At 36.9% G+C, this 24,349-nt stretch overlaps 2 protein-coding genes across 3 annotated transcripts; both read left to right on the forward strand.

Moving 5' to 3' along the window:
• The first annotated feature begins 631 nt into the window (after positions 1-631).
• Positions 632-10,200, forward strand: LOC125271086 (NLR family CARD domain-containing protein 3-like). The gene is made up of 7 exons (XM_048195030.1): positions 632-711; positions 2,354-2,543; positions 2,642-4,594; positions 5,218-5,391; positions 5,481-5,654; positions 8,138-8,184; positions 8,272-10,200. Exons 2-7 carry the CDS (start codon positions 2,404-2,406, stop codon positions 8,796-8,798), a joined length of 3,015 nt encoding a protein of 1,004 aa, XP_048050987.1. The 5' UTR covers positions 632-711; positions 2,354-2,403; the 3' UTR covers positions 8,799-10,200.
• Positions 10,201-11,231: 1,031 nt separating this feature from the next.
• Positions 11,232-23,067, forward strand: LOC125271087 (NLR family CARD domain-containing protein 3-like). Of its 2 annotated transcripts, none has more exons than XM_048195032.1 (7): positions 11,232-11,344; positions 13,785-13,935; positions 14,237-16,129; positions 18,244-18,417; positions 18,508-18,681; positions 18,860-18,906; positions 18,990-23,067. In XM_048195032.1, exons 2-7 carry the CDS (start codon positions 13,805-13,807, stop codon positions 19,529-19,531), a joined length of 2,961 nt encoding a protein of 986 aa, XP_048050989.1. In that variant the 5' UTR covers positions 11,232-11,344; positions 13,785-13,804; the 3' UTR covers positions 19,532-23,067. The 2 variants fall into 2 exon arrangements, with proteins under 2 accessions (XP_048050989.1, XP_048050988.1); XM_048195031.1 differs by having other exon boundaries at positions 11,267-11,344; positions 13,732-13,935.
• The last annotated feature ends 1,282 nt before the right edge of the window (positions 23,068-24,349 follow it).

The following is a 24,349-nucleotide window of genomic DNA, read 5'->3' on the forward strand; positions in this document are numbered from 1 at the left end:
TGTGAGCAGCATGTTCTCATTCTCATGTCACAGATTCTTCAGAAGTGTGTAGCTCTGTCAGGATTCCTGCAGGAGGAGCTGGAGGCTTCAGTCAATGTGCTGAAACAAGCTCTGGAAAAATGAACTAAAAATCATAAATGAGACACAGATGGAAGAATTCAAGACAGTTGAATCAACAGTTTCTGAAGAAAGAAAAGGAGCAGAAGAAGAGATGAAAATTGATGATATTGTTGATCAGAAGTTTTGAAATGCAGATATAAGAGATGTGCGATAAAAAAGCTGTATATTTATTCTTACATTTTTATTTCTCTCATTATAATAAATCACAGCATAACTAAAAGTTATCAGAAGTATATTAGGGGTTTGGTGATTTTAGAGTTGTTTATCCCTAGTCGTCTTCTGAATATTCATTTGTTACTGTCTACATCTTTAAATATGTGGATGGTCGTTTATTGAATACAGTCATTCTAAATAGTTAGTAAAATAATGTTTTATTTTACAAACATTAAACTCAATGTGTGCGTGCATGTGTGTGCGTGTACAGTAAATGAATGTATGTTTATATGAAATATTTGTGAGACTTCTTCCTGAAATCCCCGAATTCCATCTAAAGCAGGTTGAACAGGAAGAACAGGTCAAACGCATCACTTGAACACACACACTGGCAGTTCGACAAGGAAGGTGGCTGTAACAACAGGAGAGTTTTATCATGTAAGTACATTTATAAAGTTATACACCAGCTAGAAATGTGTCGCTTGGATCATTTAAATCCATGGTTATGTTTATTTATGTACTTTATTAAATGTACTTTATTAATGCAATTGTTTTTGAGAGTGTTTTTAGAAATTGTTGACAGTGTTGACAGTAACACCAAGGGCATTATTGTTACAACGTAGTGGAAAATCAACCAGGGTATATGGTGTCTAAGGAGGTTAGACTGACCAATTCCCACAATAAAGGGCAATGACATTATTCTATTTTTGTTTTTGTTTTATTTGTCGTTGTGAAAGATGACGATGTCTGAGTGGTTGTGTTTTTTTCTAAGGAAGACATTTAATCAGTTTAACTTTTTGTCCAATTTCCAAACAGTAAAAAGTGAACAGATTGTGATTATAAATGTTTCTAGAACAAGGTGGCAACATTTGGAAGATTTGAATTGTATTTGCATTGTGTAATTAGGAATAGACAGAAATTATAGAATATTTTCAACAATTGACCAGTTTGACTTAGTTCAACTGCTGCACCAAAAACATGTTTTAAATGAATCAGTACACTGTAAAAAAAAAAAATGCCAGAAGTTTACAGGATTAAAGAGTGTTATTTTACAATATATTACTGTAGTTAGAAATTTACAATGAAATTAACGCATACCGAGTCATTTTCTTATGATATACTGTTAATCAACAGCAAAATGATACTTACATCACAGTAATTTACTGCTTTTGTGTTACTGTGAATTCACATGATAAAGTTGTCTTTAATCATGCCACTGTAAGAAATTATATTGTTTACTACTGTAGTTGTTTTTAAGTCACCTTAATGGTGATTAGTAGTCCATGTGCTTGGGATCTTGCACCTTGTATATTCATATTCAAATTTCTGTTTTAGCCAAGTCAGAAGTGTGACAAATGAAAACATTTGTTAAAACAATGACAAGCAAGAATATCAAATAAGCTAATTTGCTGATTTTAAGTTAGTCAAACCATTCTTAGCATTTCGTTTTAGTGTTATTTTATCATGAAAATTTAACAATATCTTATTTCAAGTGCATAACTGTTTGTAGATTGATCTTTCACAATAGTGAAGCAACTACCTTTGAAAGGAGTGACATCTTTTTGCAACACAAGACTTTTTCTTATAAGCTTCACCTATGCTAAGACATCAATACATCAATACTACAAAACACAACAATGGTGACACTAAACAAATAATAATAATAATAAAAAAAAGATACACTCTGAAGATTACAAAATAAGCCAATAACACAAACTGCTAAAAGTGAACAAAAAATAAGTTCAGCAACACAGAAACCAACAGCATAATCCATTCATGCTGCACTGCATGCTGGGTACCTTCATAGTACATATGCACTGTAGAAAAACATTATGATATTTTTTGTTTACAATAATTTTTTGAGAGTGCAGTTAGATACTGTAGGTTCACAAAAAAATGTTAACAGTGTAAGTAATTCAAATACAACTCCACAGACATTGTTAAATAAGTGATGAAAATATCACTATAGTGCTATTTCTTTTTCACTTTACTCATGAATATTAGGAATAGTAATGTTTTATACTATAAACAATGATATAAAATTCTTTTGAGTGATGTTAGATGAAAACTTTGTTTGCAGGAGTAATACTAGCCTCTTTAAAGGAAAAGAAAAGCAGTGCAGCATCTAAAATGAGTCTCTGTGAGGAAACAGAGGAGGGAAGAACTCAAAATGTCACACCAATAGAACCCAGTTGTTTGTCTATGAAGAGTGACAGATCCATAACTCAACCTCCTGGTCTCAGTAATGGACCAGAAACCTCTAACCTCAGGTGAGAAGCTACCCATGATTGGTCACAATGAATTGACTTTTCATAAGCAGACAGAACACAAAAAAAACATGTTTTTTTATGCATTTGCTGATTATAAGCAGGGGGAGCCAGAGAGCAGCATCACCAGAACCCAGCTCTGTGTCTATGAAGAGTGAGAGATCCATTACTCAACCTCCTCAACTAAGTGATGGAGCGGTTACCTCTGACCCCAGGCAGAATGATATACAAGCAAACTTGCAGGAGGAGACTGGAGACCTGCAGACACTGGTGAATGATGAATTACATAGAGTCAAGAACCAACTCAAAACCAGCATGAAGAAAAAGTATGAGATATTATTTGAGGGAATGAAACTCCAAGAGAATGAAACCCTCCTGAACAGGATCTACACACAGCTCTACATCATAGAGGGCGAGAGTGAAGGAGTGAATGAAGAACATGAGGTTTTACAGATGGAGAAAGCAGCCAGAACACAACACTCACAAGACACTCCAATCGACTGCAATGACATCTTTAAAGCCTCACCTGAACCAGGATGTGAGGAGAAAGACCAAATCAAGACTGTTCTTACTAAAGGCATCGCTGGAATCGGAAAAACCGTCTCTGTGCAGAAGTTCATTCTGGACTGGGCAGAGGGAAAAGCCAATCAGGATGTAGATTTCATGTTTGTGCTTCCATTTCGAGAGCTGAACTTGATCCGAGATCATCAGTACAGTCTTCACAGACTTCTGCTGGACTTTCATCCTGAACTTCAAGATCTGGACTCAAAGATTTATGAGGAGTGCAAAGCTGTGTTCATCTTGGATGGTCTGGATGAAAGCAGAATCACACTGATGTTTTCAGACACTCAGAAAGTTGCTGATGTGACTGAGACTTCATCTGTGGGTGTGTTGATGTCAAACCTCATGAAAGGAGAGCTGCTTCCCTCTGCTCTCATCTGGATCACCTCCAGACCAGCAGCAGCCAATCAGATTCCCTCCAAATACATCAACCGTGTGACAGAAATTCAGGGATTCAATGAGCCTCAGAAGGAGGAATATTTCAGGAAGAGAATCAGTGATGAGCATCAAGCCAGCAGAATCATCTCACACATCAGAAGAGCAAGAAGCCTCCACATAATGTGCCACATACCCGTCTTCTGCTGGATCTCATCCACTGTGCTTCAAAAGCTCCTGAAAGAAGATCTGAATGCAGAAATCCCTCAAACTCTGACTGAAATGTATATCCACTTCTTGCTGATTCAGATCAACATGAGGAATCAGAAGTATGAAGAGAGAGATCCAGAGAAGCTCCTGCAGTCCAACAGAGAAGTGATTGTGAAACTTGCTGAAGTGGCTTTCAATCAGCTGATGAAGGGCAATGTGATGTTCTATGAGGAGGACCTGAGAGAGAGCGGCATAGACGTCACTTACGCCTCAGTGTATTCTGGAATTTGCACTGAGATCTTTAAGGAGGAATCTGTGATTCATCAGAGGAAAATCTACAGCTTCATTCATCTGAGCGTCCAAGAGTTTCTTGCTGGTTTCCATGTTTTTTACTGCTATTTAAGCAGCACCATGGACACGAGCACCAAGTTTTTTTATTTAATGCATAATCTCTTTAGCAGTGCAGTAGATAAAGCTCTTGAGAGTAAGAAAGGACACCTGGATCTGTTCCTGCGGTTCCTGCTGGGCGTCTCACTAGAGTCCAATCAGAGACTCTTACAGGATCTACTGACACACACAGAGAACAGCTCAGAGAGCATCAGGAGAACCACACAGTACATTAAAGAGAAGATCAAAGATGGACATGGACTCTCCACTGAAAGATCCATCAATCTGTTCCTCTGTCTGCTGGAAGTCAAAGATCAGACTCTGTCCAGAGAGATTCAGGAGTTTGTGAAATCAGACAAACACTCAGAGAAGAAACTCTCTCCTGCTCACTGCTCAACAATTGCCTACATGCTTCAGATGTCAGAGGAGGTGCTGGATGAGCTGGACCTCAAGAAATACAACACATCAGATGAGGGGAGAAGAAGACTGATACCAGCTGTGAGCAACTGCACAAAAGCCCTGTGAGTGTTAAAAATCAATCACTCAATCAATCAATACCCAGATGAACTGAACACTGCTCAGTGTGCACACTACAGGCTGTGAAATGTAACTGAATTAAGCGCTGACCTCGATCACGGTGACATCAAACCAAACTTATTTTCAACAAATCATCAACATCTAAAACCTCTGGTAATTCTCAATAAGAGCTTCTGTAGATGAATGTCAGAGATAAAGTCAGTCTGGTTAGTAATAAGTGAAGCTGGTAATGCTGTTTGTGTAGTTGTTTAATCAGATCTTGAATGATTTAATGTCTTTTATCTTCAGTTGATTTAATCGAAGGCTGTGGCTGAAGTTGTAGTTCTTGTTTCTCTGTCTTTCGGTGATTCTGCTCATTATCACCTAATTATCTCATTAACTCCAGTATGTTTCTGTGTTACATTTCACAGCCTGTAGTGTGCACACTGAGCAGTGTTCAGTTCATCTGGGCTAACCCATGTGGGGCCTTCATGGAAACCGTGGACAAAACTGGCTGGGCCCCAGTTAGGCTGCCCAGGTGAGACCCATCTGGGCCCCACCATGCTGTGTTGGCTGGGTAATAAATACGGCTTCTGTTGTTGTGCCAAATAACCGTGCTCTCTTTCAGTCTTGCTGGCTGTAATTTCACTAGTCAGTCCTGTGAAATTGTGGCTTTAACCCTACAATCCTCAAACTGTGTCCTGAGAGAGCTGGACTTGAGTAACAATGACCTTCAGGATTCCGGAGTGAAGCTGTTATCTGATGGACTGAAAAGTCCAAACTGTCTGCTGCAGATACTGAGGTATTAAGAACATATAAGTGATAATCTACAGTCAGCTGGTCATAATGTTGATGTGTGTCTGTAGATGATCTGACTGTGTGTGTCTGTAGGTTGTCAGGCTGTATGGTGACAGAGGAAGGCTGTGGTTATGTGTCTTCAGCTCTGAGTTCAAACCCCTCACACCTGAGAGAGCTGGATCTGAGCTACAATCACCCAGGACAATCAGGAGTCCAGCTGCTCAATGACAAACTGAAGGATCCAAACTGCTCACTGCAGATACTCAAGTATGTGGGTACAAGTTTAAAAACCTAAATGTTTGCAGAGCAAGCTGAAATTCTGCTTGGAAAGAAAATCATAATTTCTTTTTCTGGTCCCTCTCACCTCTGCATGTACTGATTAAACACCTATGTTAGCTCACAAAATGGATTTAATTAGAATATGTAAAAAATAAAATATTAAGAGATACCAATTTGTTAATATTTATTGGTTACAGAGCTACAAAATTTATGACTGGCCATTGAATCTCTGTTAGTGTCATCTGCAAAGATGAAGTTATAGTGGAAGGTATAGTGGACAGGCTTATTGAGAGATATTTCATATGGATTACATAATCAGATAATATTTGTTTTTTCGATTTGAATTGTTCGTTTAAAAGAAGACATGTCAAACTTTCTATAGACTCATTGTCATGTCTGTGTGGCAAGTTTTGGTTCATTTTTGTGATGTGCCGCAGAAAGAAGTTCACAGAGCCCGAGATGTCAGATGCCTGTTTGTTTTCTGTTTTATACAAAAGCACAGGTTTTGTTTTGTTTTGTACAACAAACTGACTAATTAAAATTTGGTCAACTAAGGGCCAGATTTACTAATTGCTTATGCCAGTGCAAACTCTCTTTTAGTATTAAAAAATTACTATCATGATTTACTATAGATACGCAGTGAAAAATTAGTGCTGAAAAGTTGTGGACAGTTTTTTTTTGTGGCTAACCTTTTTGCATATGCATTTGTAAGAGTTTCCGTTTCAGATCGAAAATTTATGGGAGGAGAGTATTTAAATGAATCACAATATGCAATTTACTAAGATTTGCGTTAGTCAATTTACTGGTATTCGCACATTATTTAATGCCCAAAAAAGGCATGTCTTAAACCAGACGCTAATTTGTGCTGCTCTTGGTATATTGCATTGGTCATATGGAAATGATGTTGTGTCTGTGCTCTTTATTGTGTACATTGTCAGTAAATCATCTGCAGAACTTTCCACTCCCATCAGCACATTTATGGGATTGCGCTCTCATGTTTAGTTAATCTGTCCCAAAGTATCTTAACATAATGTTTGGTTGACTATTAGGGGGCAGCACTATTTTCCATAGATAAGTCAGTTTATTAGGAAGACAGAAATATTTTTGTCATTTTAATCCTATTGTTTGTCATTTTTTTTAAAAAATAACACCAAACATAACACAAAACAACAGAGTTTCTTTTTAAAAAGTTTCATGTTATGTGTCACTGCAAAAACTGCACATCCCAGCATAAATGTGCCCAGTAAATGTTTTGTTAATATAAGTGCCTATATTCATTAACATTAACCACTGCACAAAGACTCCCTTTATAATCACTACAAAAACCAATCGATCACTCATCTTAGTTCACTGCGATCTCACAAAGTTCTGTTATTATAAGAGGATTTGTAATCGTGTAAAACTCAGAATCCTCTCACTGCTCAAAACGTTGGAGTTTTAGTTCAGTGCTAACTTAAACACCTCTGATTGGCCATTGTGTTCAAATAATCAACAGATATGCTTGTGATTGGCTACACTGCTCAATCCTGCAAAAACACATTGTATTAAATAGAAGTCTTTGACGCTCACCATAGTGCAAACACAGATACCCATTGGATTGTTTGACAAATATGTTTTACCAGTATGCTGTTATTATCGAGAAAACTGATTCTAGTTCAGAAGGTATGGGTAGATTTTCCCTCTAAAAGCAATCAGGAGCAGCAGCAGGCAGTGGTTTAAGTGAGAAAATAACACTCTAGTCTGAAGTCCGTGTCCGGGAAAAGGCTAAATCTTGCCCAGTCTTACACACATTCCACCGATGAGCAGGTTGTTCCATAACCTGGGCCCGGGTATCAAAAAGGCACAATCACTTTTTCGCTTCATTCTGGACCGTGTACCTGAAGCAGGAGATGAACACCAGATTACAAATTCAGCTGCAGTCGGTTCATTGATGACTGGAAGAGGTCTAAATATACAGTACAACACTGCAGTCTTCCAGTCTAGATGATATGAATGCATGGATAACTGAAAGCATAGGTTTTAGGCTAGTGATTAACCATAAGTGATATATTTGTTTACTTGCTCAGTGTCTTTGTGGGCTTTGGTTTATTTGCTGTTGTAGACATTAAAGACATTTTAAATAACCGAAATGGCAGAGTGACCATCCTGATACTGGCTATGTTTGCTGAAAAATATTTGCACACCTTAAAAAGTTTGTCCTCAAACCATTCAGAATCAAGGATTTAACAGCCTGGAGTAAATGCAAATAATTTACAACTGAATATTAAATAAAGCTCTAAAATGATATACATATCAGTTATATTTAGCTCCTTTAGCTGCTCCCTTGCGGCTCAAAGACAGGAAAGCAAAGATGTTTTATAAAGAAATGGATTGAGAAAAGCGCTATACAAATAAATATGACTTGACTCTTTATATTGATGGTTTGAACATGAATGTATATTCTTTATGCCTATATTTTTGTGTCTTTTCAGGTTGGATCATGGAGGGCCCTTAAGGCTCGAACCTGGACTACGAAAATGTAGGTTTTTTCACTAAATAACTTTTGCATATTTAATTATAACAAATGAGATTAATAAACTGTTTTTTTCTGTCATCTTGTGTTCAGATGCCTGTGATCTCACACTGGATCCAAACACAGCACACACTCAACTCATTCTGTCTGAGGAGAACAGAAAGATCACATATGTGAAAGAGCATCAGCCGTATCCTGATCGTCCAGAGAGATTTGTTGATGTTCCTCAGGTTCTGTGTCGAGAGAGTCTGACTGGACGCTGTTACTGGGAGGCTGAACGGACTGGTTGGGCTCGAATAGCAGTGGCCTATAAAGGAATCAGCAGGAAAGAAGGGGCTGTCTGTAAGTTTGGATACAATGACAAATCATGGTGTCTTTTCTGCAATAATGATGGATTTGTTGTCTGGCAAAATAATGAGGCCAGTAACATACCAACCAATGTACCACAATCTAATAGAGTAGGAGTGTATCTGGACGTGTCGGCCGGCACTCTGTCCTTCTTCAGCGTCTCTGACACACACACACTCACACACTTACACACAATCAACACAACATTCACTGAACCCCTCTATGCTGGATTTAAGGTTTTTAAGTCTAAACTGACTCTGTGTCAGATTTAAAAACAGACAAACAATTAAGAACACATTCTTCCTCCATCATAATCTTGATCATATACGTGGAAAAGTTTGTTGAAACTTGTGAAAATGACAATAATACTGTATAACTAACAAATTTTAATTCATGTAAACATTTAGAAAAACATGTTATAATACATAATTGTGATAAAAATACTAAATATGATCAGTCATAAAAGGATGAATGCATCCTTTTATGACTTCGGTTATGATTTCGGTTATCACTATGAATGTCTAGTGAAAAGTGTTTGGTTGAGTCTGGTTCTGTTGATCAGGTTCTGCTGTTCTAACAGTGTTAGAGTTGCTGAAAGGAATTACTTCTTTTGATTTTCTCAGCATGATATACATTTATCAGGCCTCATTCCCACAGTCTGGTGGAGATGCAGCCGCTTCAGTTGGCTGTTGGGACTAAAGACTATCCTCCACATGCGCTGCTCAAGGCGTGCACAATCAGTCTAACAAAAGAATCCATAATGCTTAAAATAATTACCACCACCAAATCGTGTAGCGTGGATGCAGCTCATGCCACCATTCGTAAGGCAGTTTTATAGCTAGCGCATATATATGTACTGTCTCCAATATGTAATTTTAATCTCAGTTGTAGATGGTGGTTCTGGTGCTTGATTCATTTTGATTATATCATAGGCTAAAAACAACTGTAAAGTTAAGTCTTTTCGCACATTCTATGGTTTTTCAGCACTTTCATTTATGTATTTTTCATTTACATTTATCCGGACAATGTATTTTTTTTTTTTTTAAATATACAGTTTGTTTTCTTTTACAGTATATTTCTTTTCTTTTTATTTATTGAAAAATAGCACTGTATATAATTGCTAGTCTATTGTCAGTATACAAAGGGAGTAAATACAAATGTTTATTGAAATGAATTCAGTGTTGTTTCTTTACAGTGAAGCTGCTCTGTGAGAAATTATCGTTTTTGGTTACGAACAAACTGACTAGTACCAGTAATGTCTGTATGTGATAACAGTCTCTGTACTTATCTAGAGATACTTTAAGATGTGAAGAAAATGAAGCGACTTTAACCTCTTGACTGAAGCTACACTATTATCCATGATACATACTGAAACCTACAGAAGAATGTCTCAAAGTGTCTAGAGCAGGGGTGTCCAATCCTGTCCTGGAGGTTCCTGCAGACCCTCTTATCTCCCTATAATAATACGATCTCTGCCGTATCTCTCACAGAGCAGAGGAGCTCCGGAAGGAGCGACGACAGTGAAGGATGAGAGAGGACCAGGCCTGGACTTTATTTTATGTTTTATTGTGTTTGTGTGTGCGGCAGTCGTCCGCAAGGGACTGCTGCCATTTTACTTTTGTTTTGTTGTTTGTTTGTTTTTTTGGTATATTAAAATCTGTTTGAACATTCGCCGGTTCCCGGCTCCTTCTTCCCTTATACACGAACTGCGTTACACAGCTAATAAAGGTCTTATTAGGGTTTTACTTTCAGTGGCCCTCCAGGAGCAGGATTGGACACCTCTGGTCTAGAACATGTACACAATCACTCAGACAAAAAGAAAACTCAAAAAAAGCAAAGAGTAAATATTCTCAGGTATGCCTAGTGTCTTCTCAAATCTGTTACAGGTATTCAGTGTTGTTCTCGAGCGTGCAACGGTGCAAGACAAAAGCGAATGAACCGGTTTGTCCAGACATGATGTTCTTGTTTGCTCCATAACAAACTGCTCCTTTTGCTGTAATTGTGTGACAAAACATTTGAAATATTTAGGCCGATCTGCCTCAGTAGGAATTCAGTTTTAATGGTCAATGACTGTGAGAAAAGACAAAACTTCTATGTAGTTTGAGTTCTTCACTTACAGACATACCAATCCAAATTTTATAGCAGACGTTTTTCTTTTAATAAATCTGCTTCAGACAAACTCACATTTACACTAATGTAGACAAAAATATTATATAAATTTAAAATATTAAGACATTATGAATGCTTACTAGATGGGTTCATAACACTTTAGCAGAATTAGCTCACACAAGTATTTTCATGAACTTTTTGTGGTGGATTGAGATGTTTTACCTGTGACGTAGCGCCCTCTTCTGGAAAGAGAACGAACGTTGTTGTAATAAGGAAATGGTTTAGAATTAAATTTGGATTAGGCTTAATTCAAAAGAAAAAATATATAATATCTATATCCGTTGTAATTTACTTTGCATTTCCTTTTGAATTTACTATGAATTGTTATGATACACGCATGTGCTATTTCCAGAATCATTAGACGATGTTAATATTTGAAATGATAGGCTATCTTTAATTTTGTATTTAATGTAGGCCATATGTTTTATTAAATTTATGCCTAATACATATAATTTGTGAAAGAACATATGAAAGAATTTGTGTAAATTACACTCTGCTTTAAATAAAAACCAAAATAGTTTACTATAAAGGTTGTTCCACGCCCACTGAGCGCGCATGCGCTGAAAGCCTTAAGGAGTTTGGTGTGATTCACCTGAAGCAAACGAACCTAGTCGACAGCGACAGTTTATCAGCCGGAGAGATTTATTTGGTAAGTAAGTACTTTTATGAAGGTATGTAGGTAACTGAATGTTATTACATACATTTAATTCTTTAAAATGATGAAACTTTCAATAGCCTATGTGAAATTATGTTATAGGCAGCATAGAAACGGTCATATAGCCTATGAATCCTCCCGCAAATTTTGTTGAACGTATTGTTTTTGTATGAGATTTTGTTCTTTATTTTATTTTTACTAAATTTTTTGATCGGGTTGCGGTGATGTCAGCTCTATTAGTGACGTCTATTGTCGACAGTTCTCTGTGTTTTGTATTGAGATTCCATCAAGCCAGATTTACTGTTGCTCATTTTCTTTAATATTAATTCATCATAAATATAGTGTTCCTCTGTACAGTAACAATATTAAGCCCCTTTTTGATAAGAACTTAACTTAACATGCTGGATTTAAAGAAGTAAAATCTTGCATTAAGAATATGTATATTATATGTACATTGGCTAGTGTTATGTTGTAATAGTTAATATTTGAAATACTGTAAATTCAATAAACATCTTGTCTTTGGGAATTTAAGACAAGTGGGAACTTTCTTTTTTTTAAGGATTGCACTTTGGATCATTTTTATAAACTTCTCTCAGCCCCACAACCTGTATCAATCATTGCAGCGTCTGTTAAAATCAGTGCAGTGAAATAAAATTCTACAGTGAGGGGACATTTTTGATGAGAGCTGGACTGGTGATGAAGATAATGTACTTATTATCATTCATTCACACAATGGCAGGATTGGATTCTCATTTTGAAAATGGACAAAAATGTAGGGCTGCACGATTAATCGCATGCTATTCTCACGCGCATTTCGTCAGTAAAGCCGGTTCCCTGATTACCGCTAAATCGCCATCACCTGCTTTCAAATGGAGCGGCATTTAATAGACAGAGCCGTAGGTCACTGAAAAGCCACGCAATATCGCGTTCATATCGCAGATGAATCGCCTGCGATAATGAACGCGATATTGCGTGGCTTGTCCGTGAACTACGGCTCCGTCTATTAAAAGGCGCTCCGTTTAAAAGCAGGTGATGGCGATTTAGCAGTAATCAGGGAACCGGCTTTACTGACGAAATGCGCGTGAGAATAGCATGCGATTAATCGTGCAGCCCTACAAAAATGTCATACTCTTTTCAAATAACATTTTGTTTTACCATTTGTGTTACTTTGAGAGAGCAACGATACATCTGTGTTGAGTTTTATTTACTCTTTTTTTATGATTTAATTTTATAATCATTCATAAACATTAGTCATTAACATAGTTGTTGTTCATTTATTCATTTTATTATCATTATTTGAAATAGAAAATGTATCATTTATTCATACTATTCATTTACATAATTCAATCATTTAACTAAATCATTCAACCATTTTATTATTCGTTTGTCATTTTATGTTTTTATGTTTTATTTTACTTATTTCCTTTCTGTTGTTAAATCCTATGATTGTGTGGTTTCAAAGTATGTTTGTCTTCATGAGTAGGAGATGAGAAGATAAGAGTGTCTCCATCTCAAAGTTTTTAACATCACAAGATGATGTTGTGAAGCAGTCATTTTTTGTTTTTCCCCTGGTATAATAATACTTGTTGGAATTGTACTGATCAGATGAAGTCTGAGCATTGAAACATACACAACTAAGATTATTCAATAAACTCTTCTCCTTTATTATCATCACTTTGTCTTCTGCTTCTGCTCTCCCCTGGCTTTCTCAGTCAAACTCTCAGGCTGAAGTCTCTGGCAGGAATTCAGCTTCCAGGGTCGAATCTAATATTTTGGACGTGTGAGATCCATCCGATCTAACACTTTGGCATGATCTAACACATGTAAATTCTGTTTTATGTTTTAATTTAATTCATGGATAGTCACCTTTTGAATGATAATACTATAGGTGATGAGAGAGTTTTACTTCTCCCTGACATTTTCTTTCCTGTGGAATTTTTGAAACAGCATTTGTTTTAAGCAGCAAGGTGTAACATTTGTGCATAAATAGCCTTGATAATTTTCAACTTTCATGTGAAACTTAATTGTGGCCCTCATGTTGTTGTGGTAATAATGTTTCCCTGTAAACTGTTTTTCTTGTCATTGTCATTTAGAAGATAATGTTCTGAGTTTGAAGTTGTTAGTTTTTTACAATTAGTTACAGTACATGTTGAATAAATGTTTTAAATAGGGCTGGGACTCTTTAACCTCTTTCTGTGGTTAATGCATTCAAATACAGTAAATAAAAGGATATCTGTTTTTACTGGACAAAAGTAGATAAAGTTTCAGTGACCTGAGATGCGTGTGGTCCAATAATGCTATGTTTTGTGTGTTCTTAATGGAGATCGTAAATTGTGTTTTATATATGTATTTTTAAGCTTAATAGATGCCTATTTCTATAGAGTAAAAGAAGAGCAGCAGTACTTCTAAAACTCATCTAAATCTCATCTAAAAGGCTTTGGCACTGGCTTTAAGATGAGTCTAAATGAAGAGATGGAGGTGAAAGGCACTACAGCCTCTTCAAAACCCAGCTGTGTGTCTATGACGAGTAACAAATCCTTACCTGAACCTCCTGATTTCAGTGGCACAGTGACCTCCGACCTCAGGTAAAACCAAACACTGATACTGAGGAATATACTTTATAAAGAACATAATATGAGATTAGATGACAACTACTTGCCATAATGTAAGGATGAGCTATTTTGGATATATTTTGCATTTATTTATATATATATATATATATATATATATATATATATATATATATATATATATATATATATATATATATATATATATATATATTTGAATAAACTTTATAACATAAAGATGTATAACATTCTGTATAAAAATAAGAATATAACATAAAATGGTATTCACTGGAGAAAACATCTCACGAACACACAGAGTCCTGAGAGGATCCAGTTCTGCTGGTTCTGCTGACTGTTGCACACAAGCAGCCCTGCAGGAGGAGACTGGAGACCTGCAGAAACCACTGGATGATAAACTACAGATGGTCAAAGACTGGTTCAAAACCAGCATGAAGAAAAAGTATGAGAGATTATTTGAGGGAATGAAACTCCAAGAGAATGAAACCCTCCTGAACAGGATCTCCACACAGCTCTACATCATAGAGGGAGAGAGAGAAGGAGTGAATGAAGAACATGAGGTTTTACAGATGGAGAAAACAGCCAGAACACAACACTCACAAGACACTCCAATCTACTGCAATGACATCTTTAAAGCATCACCTGAACCAGGATGTGAGGAGAAACACCAAATCAAGACTGTTCTAACTAAAGGCATCGCTGGAATCGGAAAAACCGTCTCTGTGCAGAAGTTCATTCTAGACTGGGCCGAGGGAAAAGACAATCAGGATGTAGATTTCATGTTTGTGCTTCCATTTCGAGAGATGAACTTGATCCAAGATCATCAGTACAGTCTTCACAGACTTCTGCTGGACTTTCATCCTGAACTTCAAGATCTGGACTCAAAGATTTATGAGGAGTGTAAAGCTGTGTTCATCTTTGATGGTCTGGATGAAAGCAGAATCACACTGATGTTTTCAGACGCTCAGAAAATTTCTGATGTGATTGAGACTTCATCAGTTGGTGTATTGATGTCAAACCTCATGAAAGGAGAGCTGCTTCCCTCTGCTCTCATCTGGATCACCTCAAGACCAGCAGCAGCCAATCAGATCCCCTCCAAATACATCAACCGTCTGACAGAAATTCAGGGATTCAATGAACCTCAGAAAGAGGAATATTTCAGGAAGAGAGTCAGTGATGAGCATCAAGCCAGCAAAATCATTGCACACATCAGAAGAGCAAGAAGCCTCCACATCATGTGCCACATACCCGTCTTCTGCTGGATCTCATCCACTGTGCTTCAAAAGCTTCTTAAAGAAGATCTGAGTGCAGAAGTCCCTCAAACTCTGACTGAAATGTACGTCCACTTCCTGCTGATTCAGATCAACATGAGGAATCAGAAGTATGAAGAGAGAGATCCAGAGAAACTCCTGCAGTCCAACAGAGAAGTGATTGTGAAACTTGCTGAAGTGGCTTTCAAACAGCTGATGAAGGGCAATGTGATGTTCTATGAGGAGGACCTGAGAGAGAGCGGCATAGACGTCACTGACGCCTCAGTGTATTCTGAGATTTGCACTGAGATTTTTAAGGAGGAATCTGTGATTCATCAGAGGAAAGTCTACAGCTTCATTCATCTGAGCTTTCAGGAGTTTCTCGCTGCTTTCCATGTGATTTACTGCTATTTATGCAGTGCTGTGGAGACACTAAAGGTTTTTGATTCAATGCATAGTTTGTTTAGAGGAGCAGTAGATAAAGCTCTTGAGAGTGAGAATGGACAGCTGGATCTGTTCCTGCGGTTCCTGTTGGGCGTCTCACTAGAGTCCAATCAGAGACTCTTACAGGATCTACTGACACACACAGAGAACAGCTCAGAGAGCATCAGGAGAACCACACGGTACATTAAAGAGAAGATCAAAGATGGACATGGACTCTCCACTGAAAGATCCATCAATCTGTTTCTCTGTCTGCTGGAAGTGAAAGATCAGACTCTGTCCAGAGAGATTCAGGAGTTTGTAAAATCACGCTCAGAGGAGAAACGCTCAGAGGAGAAACGCTCAGAGGAGAAACTCTCTCCTGCTCACTGCTCAACAATCACCTTCATGCTTCAGATGTCAGAGGAGGTGGTGGATGAGCTGGACCTCAAGAAATACAACACATCAGATGAGGGTCGAAGAAGACTGATACCAGCTGTGATCAACTGCAGAAAAGCCCTGTGAGTGTTTCATCATGTTACAGTGAAGAGGTTTTTTAATGGAATAGAGTTTCTGTTGCGTATTCTTGTTTTTGGAATGTCTTAAATATAGTGATGGCCGATTTCAAAACACTGCTTCAGGAAGCTTCGGAGCATTATGAATCAGCGTATCGAATCATGATTCGGATCACGTCAAACCGCTAAACTGCTGAAATCACGTGACTTTGGCGCTCCGATCCACTGATTCGACACGCTGATTCATTATGCTCTGAAGCTTCCTGAAGCAGTGTTTTGAAATTGGCCATCACTATATTAAGTATTTTTTTTTTTTTTTTTGGCGCACCAAAAATATTCTTGTCGCTTTATAATATTAATATTGAACCACTATACTCACAAAAAATGATTTAAATATGTTTTTAGTACCTTTATGGATCTTGAGAGAGAAAATGTCATTGCTGGCTATGCAGGCCTCACAGAGCCATCAGATTTCAACAAAAATATCTTAATTTGCGTTCCAAAGATTAACGAAGGTCTTACGGGTGTGGAACGACATGAGGGTGAGTAATGACAGAATTTTCATTTTTGGGTGAACTAACCCTTTAACCCAAAAATGCAATTTCTGTCATTAATTAGTCAAGCCCAATGTTAAGTTAACTTTTTTTGCCTACGCGAGGGTCAGCATAAAGTGTGAGTGATGTGAATTTCATCATCAAAAGAGTTTAGTAACTGCACATACTTGTACTCACAGGTTGCACATGTACATTTAATTTTTTTTTTTTTGCAGTAATTTATCCACATAGTGGAAGGCGACAAGAATACATTTTGTGCACAAAAACAAAACAAAAATAACGACTATATTCAACAAAATGTTCTCTTCTGTGTCATTCTCCTACGCTGTTTACCTTCAGCACTTCCAGGTTCTTTGTCAGAACACAGGCTCAGTATTGGCCGATGCTGTTCACTTGAGCAGCACGATGCATGCGTGTGATGCTGACGCAGGATTAATAATGATTCGGTGTTCTGATGTAGAGCCACTGCAGTGATGTAGACTATTTTAACAATGTCTTTAGTACATTTCTGTACCTTTTAAAATAGTGATTATATTGCTGTCAATGGAGGAGTTTGACAGCTCTTGGATTTCATCAAAAATATCTTAATTTGTGTTCCGAAGATGAACAAAGGTCTTATGGGTGTGGAACAACATGAGAGTGAGTCATTAATGACAGAATTTTCATGTTTGGGTGAACTAACACTTTAATTTGTGCACTCAGAGAAGAGTTAACTGAGTAAACTTGCCCTGTGAAAAATTCACAAATTAAAATTGTAAAGTTGCACACTCAAGAAAGGGTTAACTGACCACAAGTGTACTATAAAATTTCACAAATCAGAATTAAGTTGGCAACTCAGGAAGGCTTTGCAAGTGTGCTATAGGAAGGGTTAAAGGTCTAAACTGTACTGTGTGATTTCACAAATCACAGCAGTCTATTTGAGCCATGTATGACCTGATTTTATGACCAGTTTTAAAGTTATAAGCTGTTTTATCTAATGGTTTGGACTGTTTTTCATTGGCACAGCCTGAATGTGAAAGTTCACAAGATACAAATCAGGCACCATCTAAAACAAGTGGTTTGAATTAATGTGGTCTGCATGGTTATTAGAAATGGACTTTAAACATGCATGTCTACAAAAGCACTCTGCAGACTTATGGACAACAGAAATCTTAATTTCAAACTGCAAACTATTTACAAAAAAAAGTCAAGTAAACAGTCTGTAATGAAATAATAAAATAAGAACAAATAAACATTGCAAATGATAGCACAAAGAAATAAAATAGAATGGAGACAATTGAAATAAACTGAAAATGCCATGTTTTCAGGTTGGTCTAACAGTAGGCTAGTATTCAGGTAAGAAATACTACAGAAATGAAAGTAATCAAATGTATCAGTGGTACGCATGCTTTAGGTGTGAGCGATTATCATATCAAATTTATATGATGTTGATATTTTTGACAACACTAATTTGTTCAGTTAACCAATGTTGAAACAGTTAACCAACCAGAATTAAGTTGATTTTATTGAAATTCCAGTTGTAGATTGAGTTTAAGAATTTAGTTCTTGTGTTTTATTCTCTTTCAGTTTTGCTGGCTGTGATCTAACTGGTCAGTCCTGTAGAATAGTGGCATCAGCTCTACGATCCTCAAACTGTGTCCTGAGAGAGCTGGACCTGAGTAACAATGACCTGCAGGATTCAGCAGTGAAGCTGGTCGCTGATGGACTGAAGAGTCCAAACTGTCAGCTGGAGATACTGAGGTGTGTAAGAACATAAAAGTGATGATGTACAGTCAATCAGTCATAATGTTGATGTGTGTCTGTAGATGATCTGACTGTGTGTGTCTGCAGGTTGTCTGGCTGTATGGTGACAGAGGAAGGCTGTGGTTATGTGTCTTCAGCTCTGAGTTCAAACCCCTCACACCTGAGAGAGCTGGATCTGAGCTACAATCACCCAGGAGATTCAGGAGTCCAGCTGCTCAACGACAAACTGGATGATCCAAACTACAAACTGCAGATACTCAAGTATGTGGGAATCCAAAGAAAACTTAATGGTTGGGAGCCCAAACTATGCTTGAAAATATCTTCTTCTAGTACTTCTCTGAATGTACTGATAAAATCCTTGTTGGCGCACAAAATGTATTTGTACATGTTCTTTACTGTGTGTGATTATTTTTATCTATATGTTTGTGTGTCTTTTTAGTTTGGATCATGGAGCGTCCTTCAGGATCACACCAGGATTTAAAAAATGTAGGTTCTTTCTCTTACACACTCTTGCACATTTAATGAAAATGAGAATAATCAACTGTATTTATCTGTCATCTTGGGTTCAGATGCCTGTGATCTCACACTGGATTCAAACACAGCACACACTCAACTCATTCTGTCTGAGGATAACAGAAAGATCAAATATGTGGAAGCTCATCAGCCATATCCTGATCATCCAGAGAGATTTGCTGATATTCCTCAGGTTCTGTGTCGAGAGAGTCTGACTGGACGCTGTTACTGGGAGGTTAAATGGGGTTCCTGGGCTCGAATAGCAGTGGCCTATAAAGGAATCAGCAGGAAAGAAGGGACTGTCTGTAAGTTTGGATACAATGACAAATCCTGGTGTCTTTTTTGCAATGATGAGGGATTCACTGTCTGGCACAATAATGTGAGCACTAGCATACCAACCAATTTAACAAAATCTAAGAGAGTAGGAGTGTATGTGGACGTGTCGGCCGGCACTCTGTCCTTCTACAGTGTCTCTGACAGACACACACTCACACACTTACACACATTCAACACCACATTCACTGAACCCCTCTATGCTGGATTTAAGGTTTTTAAGTCTGAGCTGTCTTTGTGTCAGACACAACAAACACACATATGACAACACTTTCTACCTCCATCTTAATCTTGGTCATATGCCTAATGAATGAGACATGAATAAATGATATTCAGTCATAAAAGAACAAATGTGCGTGTAAAGACAAACATATCTTTGAGTCATACTGTAGATGTGTAATACTAAAAACTCACATTAGCAGCTTTAGGGTTCATCTATTGAGGACTCACTTGTTGATTTTCGTGAATGTTGGAAAGTGCACATTTTTCAGTCTCTGCCCGGTTGTATAAAGCATCTTATGGTTTTCCCTTAAGTATGCAACTGAAGGCGTGACTTCTCCTTACCTAAGGGAATGACTTAAGGGTTTTGCATATAATCCCTTAAAGGGGACCTATTATGCAAAATTCACTTTTGCATGGTGTTTGGACATACATGTGTGTCGGCAGTGTGTGTACACAAACCACCCTATAGTGATAAAAATCCAACCACTCCTTTTTCTTTTTTTTTAAATTCCCAATTAATCATAAGTAGTGTCTCAGAGCAAGCAGTTTGCAGGTTCCTGGCAATGTGACGTCACATTAGCCACAGGCCCCACCCACGAATGTTGACAGATACTGCCATTTTAACACAGAACTGCCTGCGCGAGTTCACAGCAAGTTGTACACAGTCCACCATTACTGCACTGATAAGAATGTCTCCCAAGCATTTTGGGTGTTCTGTAGCTGGATGGATTAATCCACATAGCTCTCTCAATTTACTTCTGAAATCTGTGCTGCTGAAGACGAGGTGGATTCATTTAGTGTTTTATTAAGCTCTTACAGACACTTCATATTTTGTGTGAAGTGCGTTATAAAACTCATCAGTAAACAGGCTTGAACTAATATAGTGGATAAAAACAAGAAGACAATATATGTTATAACTGTAATTAAACTAAACTATACCTGTTCTATCTCCATGCAGCATATATTCTCAGTTTCTGACATTATAGTGCATCCTGACTGACTCCTGACACCGGGGAAAAAAAGCCCTTGAAGCTCCACCCTCTTAGGCTGAGCGCAGCAGCTCATTTGCATTTAAAGGACACATACTGAAATGGCGCGTATTTTAACATGCTATAAAAATGATCTGTGGGGTATTTTGAGCTAAAACTTCACACACACTCGGGGGACATCAGAGACTTATTTTACATCTTGTTAAAGGGGGCATAATAGGTCCCCTTTAAACATTTCTCATAGTTAGGGGAAACTGCTAAGTGTTTAATGACAGCGATCCAGGGTTTGCTGTTATTAAATTCTACTGTTGGACACATTATTTGTTAATACAGAAAGCGGTAACAGTGTGAAATCATGTATTTTGTCCATAAAAAGTGTTCTTTCACTTTGAGCGTCAGCAGCACAGCAAAAATAGACTCTGCACCGAAACCCTCGAATCGCTGCTGCTCATGCAACGCTTCTGTTTGACACTGACATGCTAGTCCTGCTCCCGGTGTGAATGCACTCATTGGTTAACATGCGCACTTGCAGTGTGAAATGGCCATAAGTTTTCGCTGATCATTTTTAACCACTCAATTAATATAGATTAGTTTTACGATCTCTTTATGAACTTTTTGAAGGCTCAAAGTGGTTGTTGCCTAGCTGTCTATGGAGGGACAGAAAGTGCATTAATTTCATTAAAAAGATCTTCATTTGTGTTCTGAAGATGAACGAAAGATTAGAACCACATGAGGGTGAGTAATTAATGACAGAATTTTCTATTTTGCGTGGATTAACCTTTTATTTTCTGCAACACCCTCACATTTAAGGGAAACCTAAAGACAATCTTAAAGGGGCTCTATGTAAGTTTTTGACTGTACTAAAGCATAAAAATACCATAATGTGTTTGCAGATATTTATTAAACATGCTCAATTCGCATACTCGTTCCTCTGAAAACTCATTGCTACAGCCAGTTATTTTACTTTGAAATTTGCGTTCCGTGTCGGAATTTCTGTTTTTGTTTCCATCTGTGCAAGACCGCACTTTGCTAATTTACCCAATATTATTTCGCCACCCCGGGTTGCCAGTTGTCGGAAAACACATGCAGTGAATTGCAGCCATGGAAGCCAGTGAACAAACTGGGTCAGAGATCGCAGATTCTACCTGACCTAAAAAGCCTCAGCATCTATCTAAAAATTTCTATGAACGGGTGCACATTAGACACGATATCAACTCATCATAAATCAATAAATCAGCTAATTATTTTACAGTGTGCAAGTCACCTCGCCTTCCAATGTCGATCCCGTACATAGATCCCCTTTAAGGGAAATTACACTTTTAGGTGCTTTATGCAACCAGGCACTGGTCCATAAGTATCTGTAAAGTTAAACTGGATAAAGTCAAGCCTTTCTGGGTTCATTTTGTTTCTGGTTTTATATATTTTACAAATAGTTACAAATTGAAGTTTTATATTTTCTTATAATTTTCCTTTATATAAAACTTGTAAGTGTAAGAATTAAAGGGTAAATATTCTTGTGTGTCTTGTGATGTGTGCTACAAGTATTCACTGTTGATCCCTGTTTATGAAATCAGAAAAAAGGTCAGTAGTCAAGTTGAACCAGTTCCTCCAGATGTTTTTCTGCAGTGTGTTTACTGTAAATCTGATCAGTGTTCCGTATCTGTTCACACAGGAACTGTAACCACCATAAACACAACAGTAAATAATCAGAAATTAGCAATTTTCTCTGCAGTGTTTTAATGCTGCTCTGCTGTAGTCTGTTCTTTTTAGTGTTTTGGTGTGACAAAACACTTGACATATTTAGCCTGGTCCAGTCTTAGCACTCGTCAATGTCAAAATATCTCAGATGACCAATCAAATCAAAGGAGGCGGGGTTTTACCGTTCACAGAAATTGAGAGGGAATTCTGTTTTAAAGGTCAAGGACTGCAAGAAAATGTAGGTAAATAAACATTTTATGTTTTATAACTCTCTGTTATAGAAATCCATATTGATATCCAGTGAAGTAAATTACTGGATGTTTTTATGAAATTTCAGTGAAGTTTTCAAAAATTGAAAATATAGCATTTGCATGGTTTATGTAATTTGTAACCAAATGTGCAGAGACATTAACAGAGCTGTTTTTAGTGTATTAAATAGAATTATATTTTCAAATTTAGAACTCACTGACACACGTTTACACTAGATAAGTTCATAAAACTTAACAAACAAAAGCAATTGTATGAACTTTATCAGATTGGACCTTTCAAGGTGGATTGGGTTTAGGAGACTAAACCCTATTCTATCTGTGATGAACATGTAGCGCCCCCTTCTGGAAAGAGAACAAATGTTCTTTAATATTTTTATTCATTTATGTTAACCTTTCAGAAATGAATTGATAATATCTTGTAAATTTTAATTTAAGGTATAGAAGCAAACAGGATTCAGATTTGTAAATCGATGTATATTTTGATGTATCACTGCTTCCTTTGTAAAAGTCATTGATATGATGAATGCCTCTAAATGACTCAAAACTTTGGTCTGGGGGGTTAGACACAGTAAACACCCCAGATGGTCATTAAAAACCAATAAAGTATTTATGTTTAATATTAATGAAGTTATTTGTTAATCTTGCGAAATCTAAACAGAAAAAGTCTCATATAATTTTATTATAAACTGGATTGACCCACCACTCTGTGGATCTAAAGAGCCTTAATTTGTTTATATGGCAATTTGCCAATGTTTAAGATTAAAAACATATAGGGCAGAATATGATTTTTGTAACCTAAAGATTGCTTTATATAATGCATCACTTTAAAATAATTTGTTCTTCTTTGTCTGCTGAGCATACGCTGACATCCTCATGGAGTTTGGTGTGGTTTACCTGAGAAAAATTAGTCTCAGTCTCAGACGCCACTCCCACGAACTGCTGCCTTCTGCTGTCAGTCTAAATGTCTGGTTATGTGAGACTAGAAGCAAACAATCCATGAACTTGATAACCTGCTCTGTGATCACATTGTGTACATTAAATAAATTATGGTTGCTTGCATACTCTGAAAGTTACCATTGTTTTTGAAAGCAAAACCTTTAGTGGACTTGGTTTAGCTGTTGAATTATTTTGAAAAACCTTTAGGTATCCGAAAGTAAAAGCCACAGTAGTTTTCATCGACAAAGAACTAGACTGAAACATTCCTCAGCAGGAGAATTTTACTTGGTAAGTACTTAATAAACCAAGACTGCATGTTATGAGTTTAAATTGCTTATTTAATTATTTATTTGATTATTTAAAATTACTAAATGTTTGAAAATGTTTGTGGACATCATAGAAATCACCTGCCTGACTCACACATGTGAGACCTGTTGTGTATAGTAAAATATCATAACTAGAATATAACTTTAAATTGTTTTATTTTTTATTATTATTTTTTTGCTCTGTTTACTAATACCATAAATTCCTCTCTTACACTGGAATATGTGTATGTGTATCTAGCCTTTTTAAGCTCTTCAATATATTTTATAAATATATAAATTATTATATAATAATAATATATTTTATTTATATATTTAATAATAATATATTTATATATATTTCAATATACTTACACTGAATCTATGTGTATCTAGCCTTTTTAAGCTCTTCAAGATATTTTTGAATGTAATGTGCATGAGGTGTAATGTGTGTGTAAGTGATTTATTTTTAAGTGAACGGATGTTTAAAAGTGCTAACTTATCAGTCTTACTTTCTGTCTCTACAGTAATCTTAGTTTGACATGTAATAGGCAGCAGATTAAAAAGTTTTTGAATAGTTTAATTAGTCTGCTTCCTTCGTTGTCATTCTGTGACTACAGTAGTCTGCATAGTGATGACAACTTGAAATAAACCTCAACAAATGTAT

This window comes from Megalobrama amblycephala, linkage group LG7 (genome assembly GCF_018812025.1).
Source record: "Megalobrama amblycephala isolate DHTTF-2021 linkage group LG7, ASM1881202v1, whole genome shotgun sequence".
Lineage (NCBI taxonomy): Eukaryota > Metazoa > Chordata > Actinopteri > Cypriniformes > Xenocyprididae > Megalobrama > Megalobrama amblycephala.

Bases quoted from the DNA above. Each gene is read 5' to 3' on its own strand.
- LOC125271086 (XM_048195030.1), top strand. From the start codon at position 2,404: ATGAGTCTCTGTGAGGAAACAGAGGAGGGAAGAACTCAAAATGTCACA. The intron at 2,544-2,641 runs GTGAGAAGCTAC...GCTGATTATAAG, and splicing joins CCAGAAACCTCTAACCTCAG to CAGGGGGAGCCAGAGAGCAG. The intron at 8,185-8,271 runs GTAGGTTTTTTC...TCTTGTGTTCAG, and splicing joins CGAACCTGGACTACGAAAAT to ATGCCTGTGATCTCACACTG.
- LOC125271087 (XM_048195032.1), top strand. From the start codon at position 13,805: ATGAGTCTAAATGAAGAGATGGAGGTGAAAGGCACTACAGCCTCTTCA. The intron at 18,682-18,859 runs GTATGTGGGAAT...GTGTCTTTTTAG, and splicing joins TACAAACTGCAGATACTCAA to TTTGGATCATGGAGCGTCCT. The intron at 18,907-18,989 runs GTAGGTTCTTTC...TCTTGGGTTCAG, and splicing joins CACACCAGGATTTAAAAAAT to ATGCCTGTGATCTCACACTG.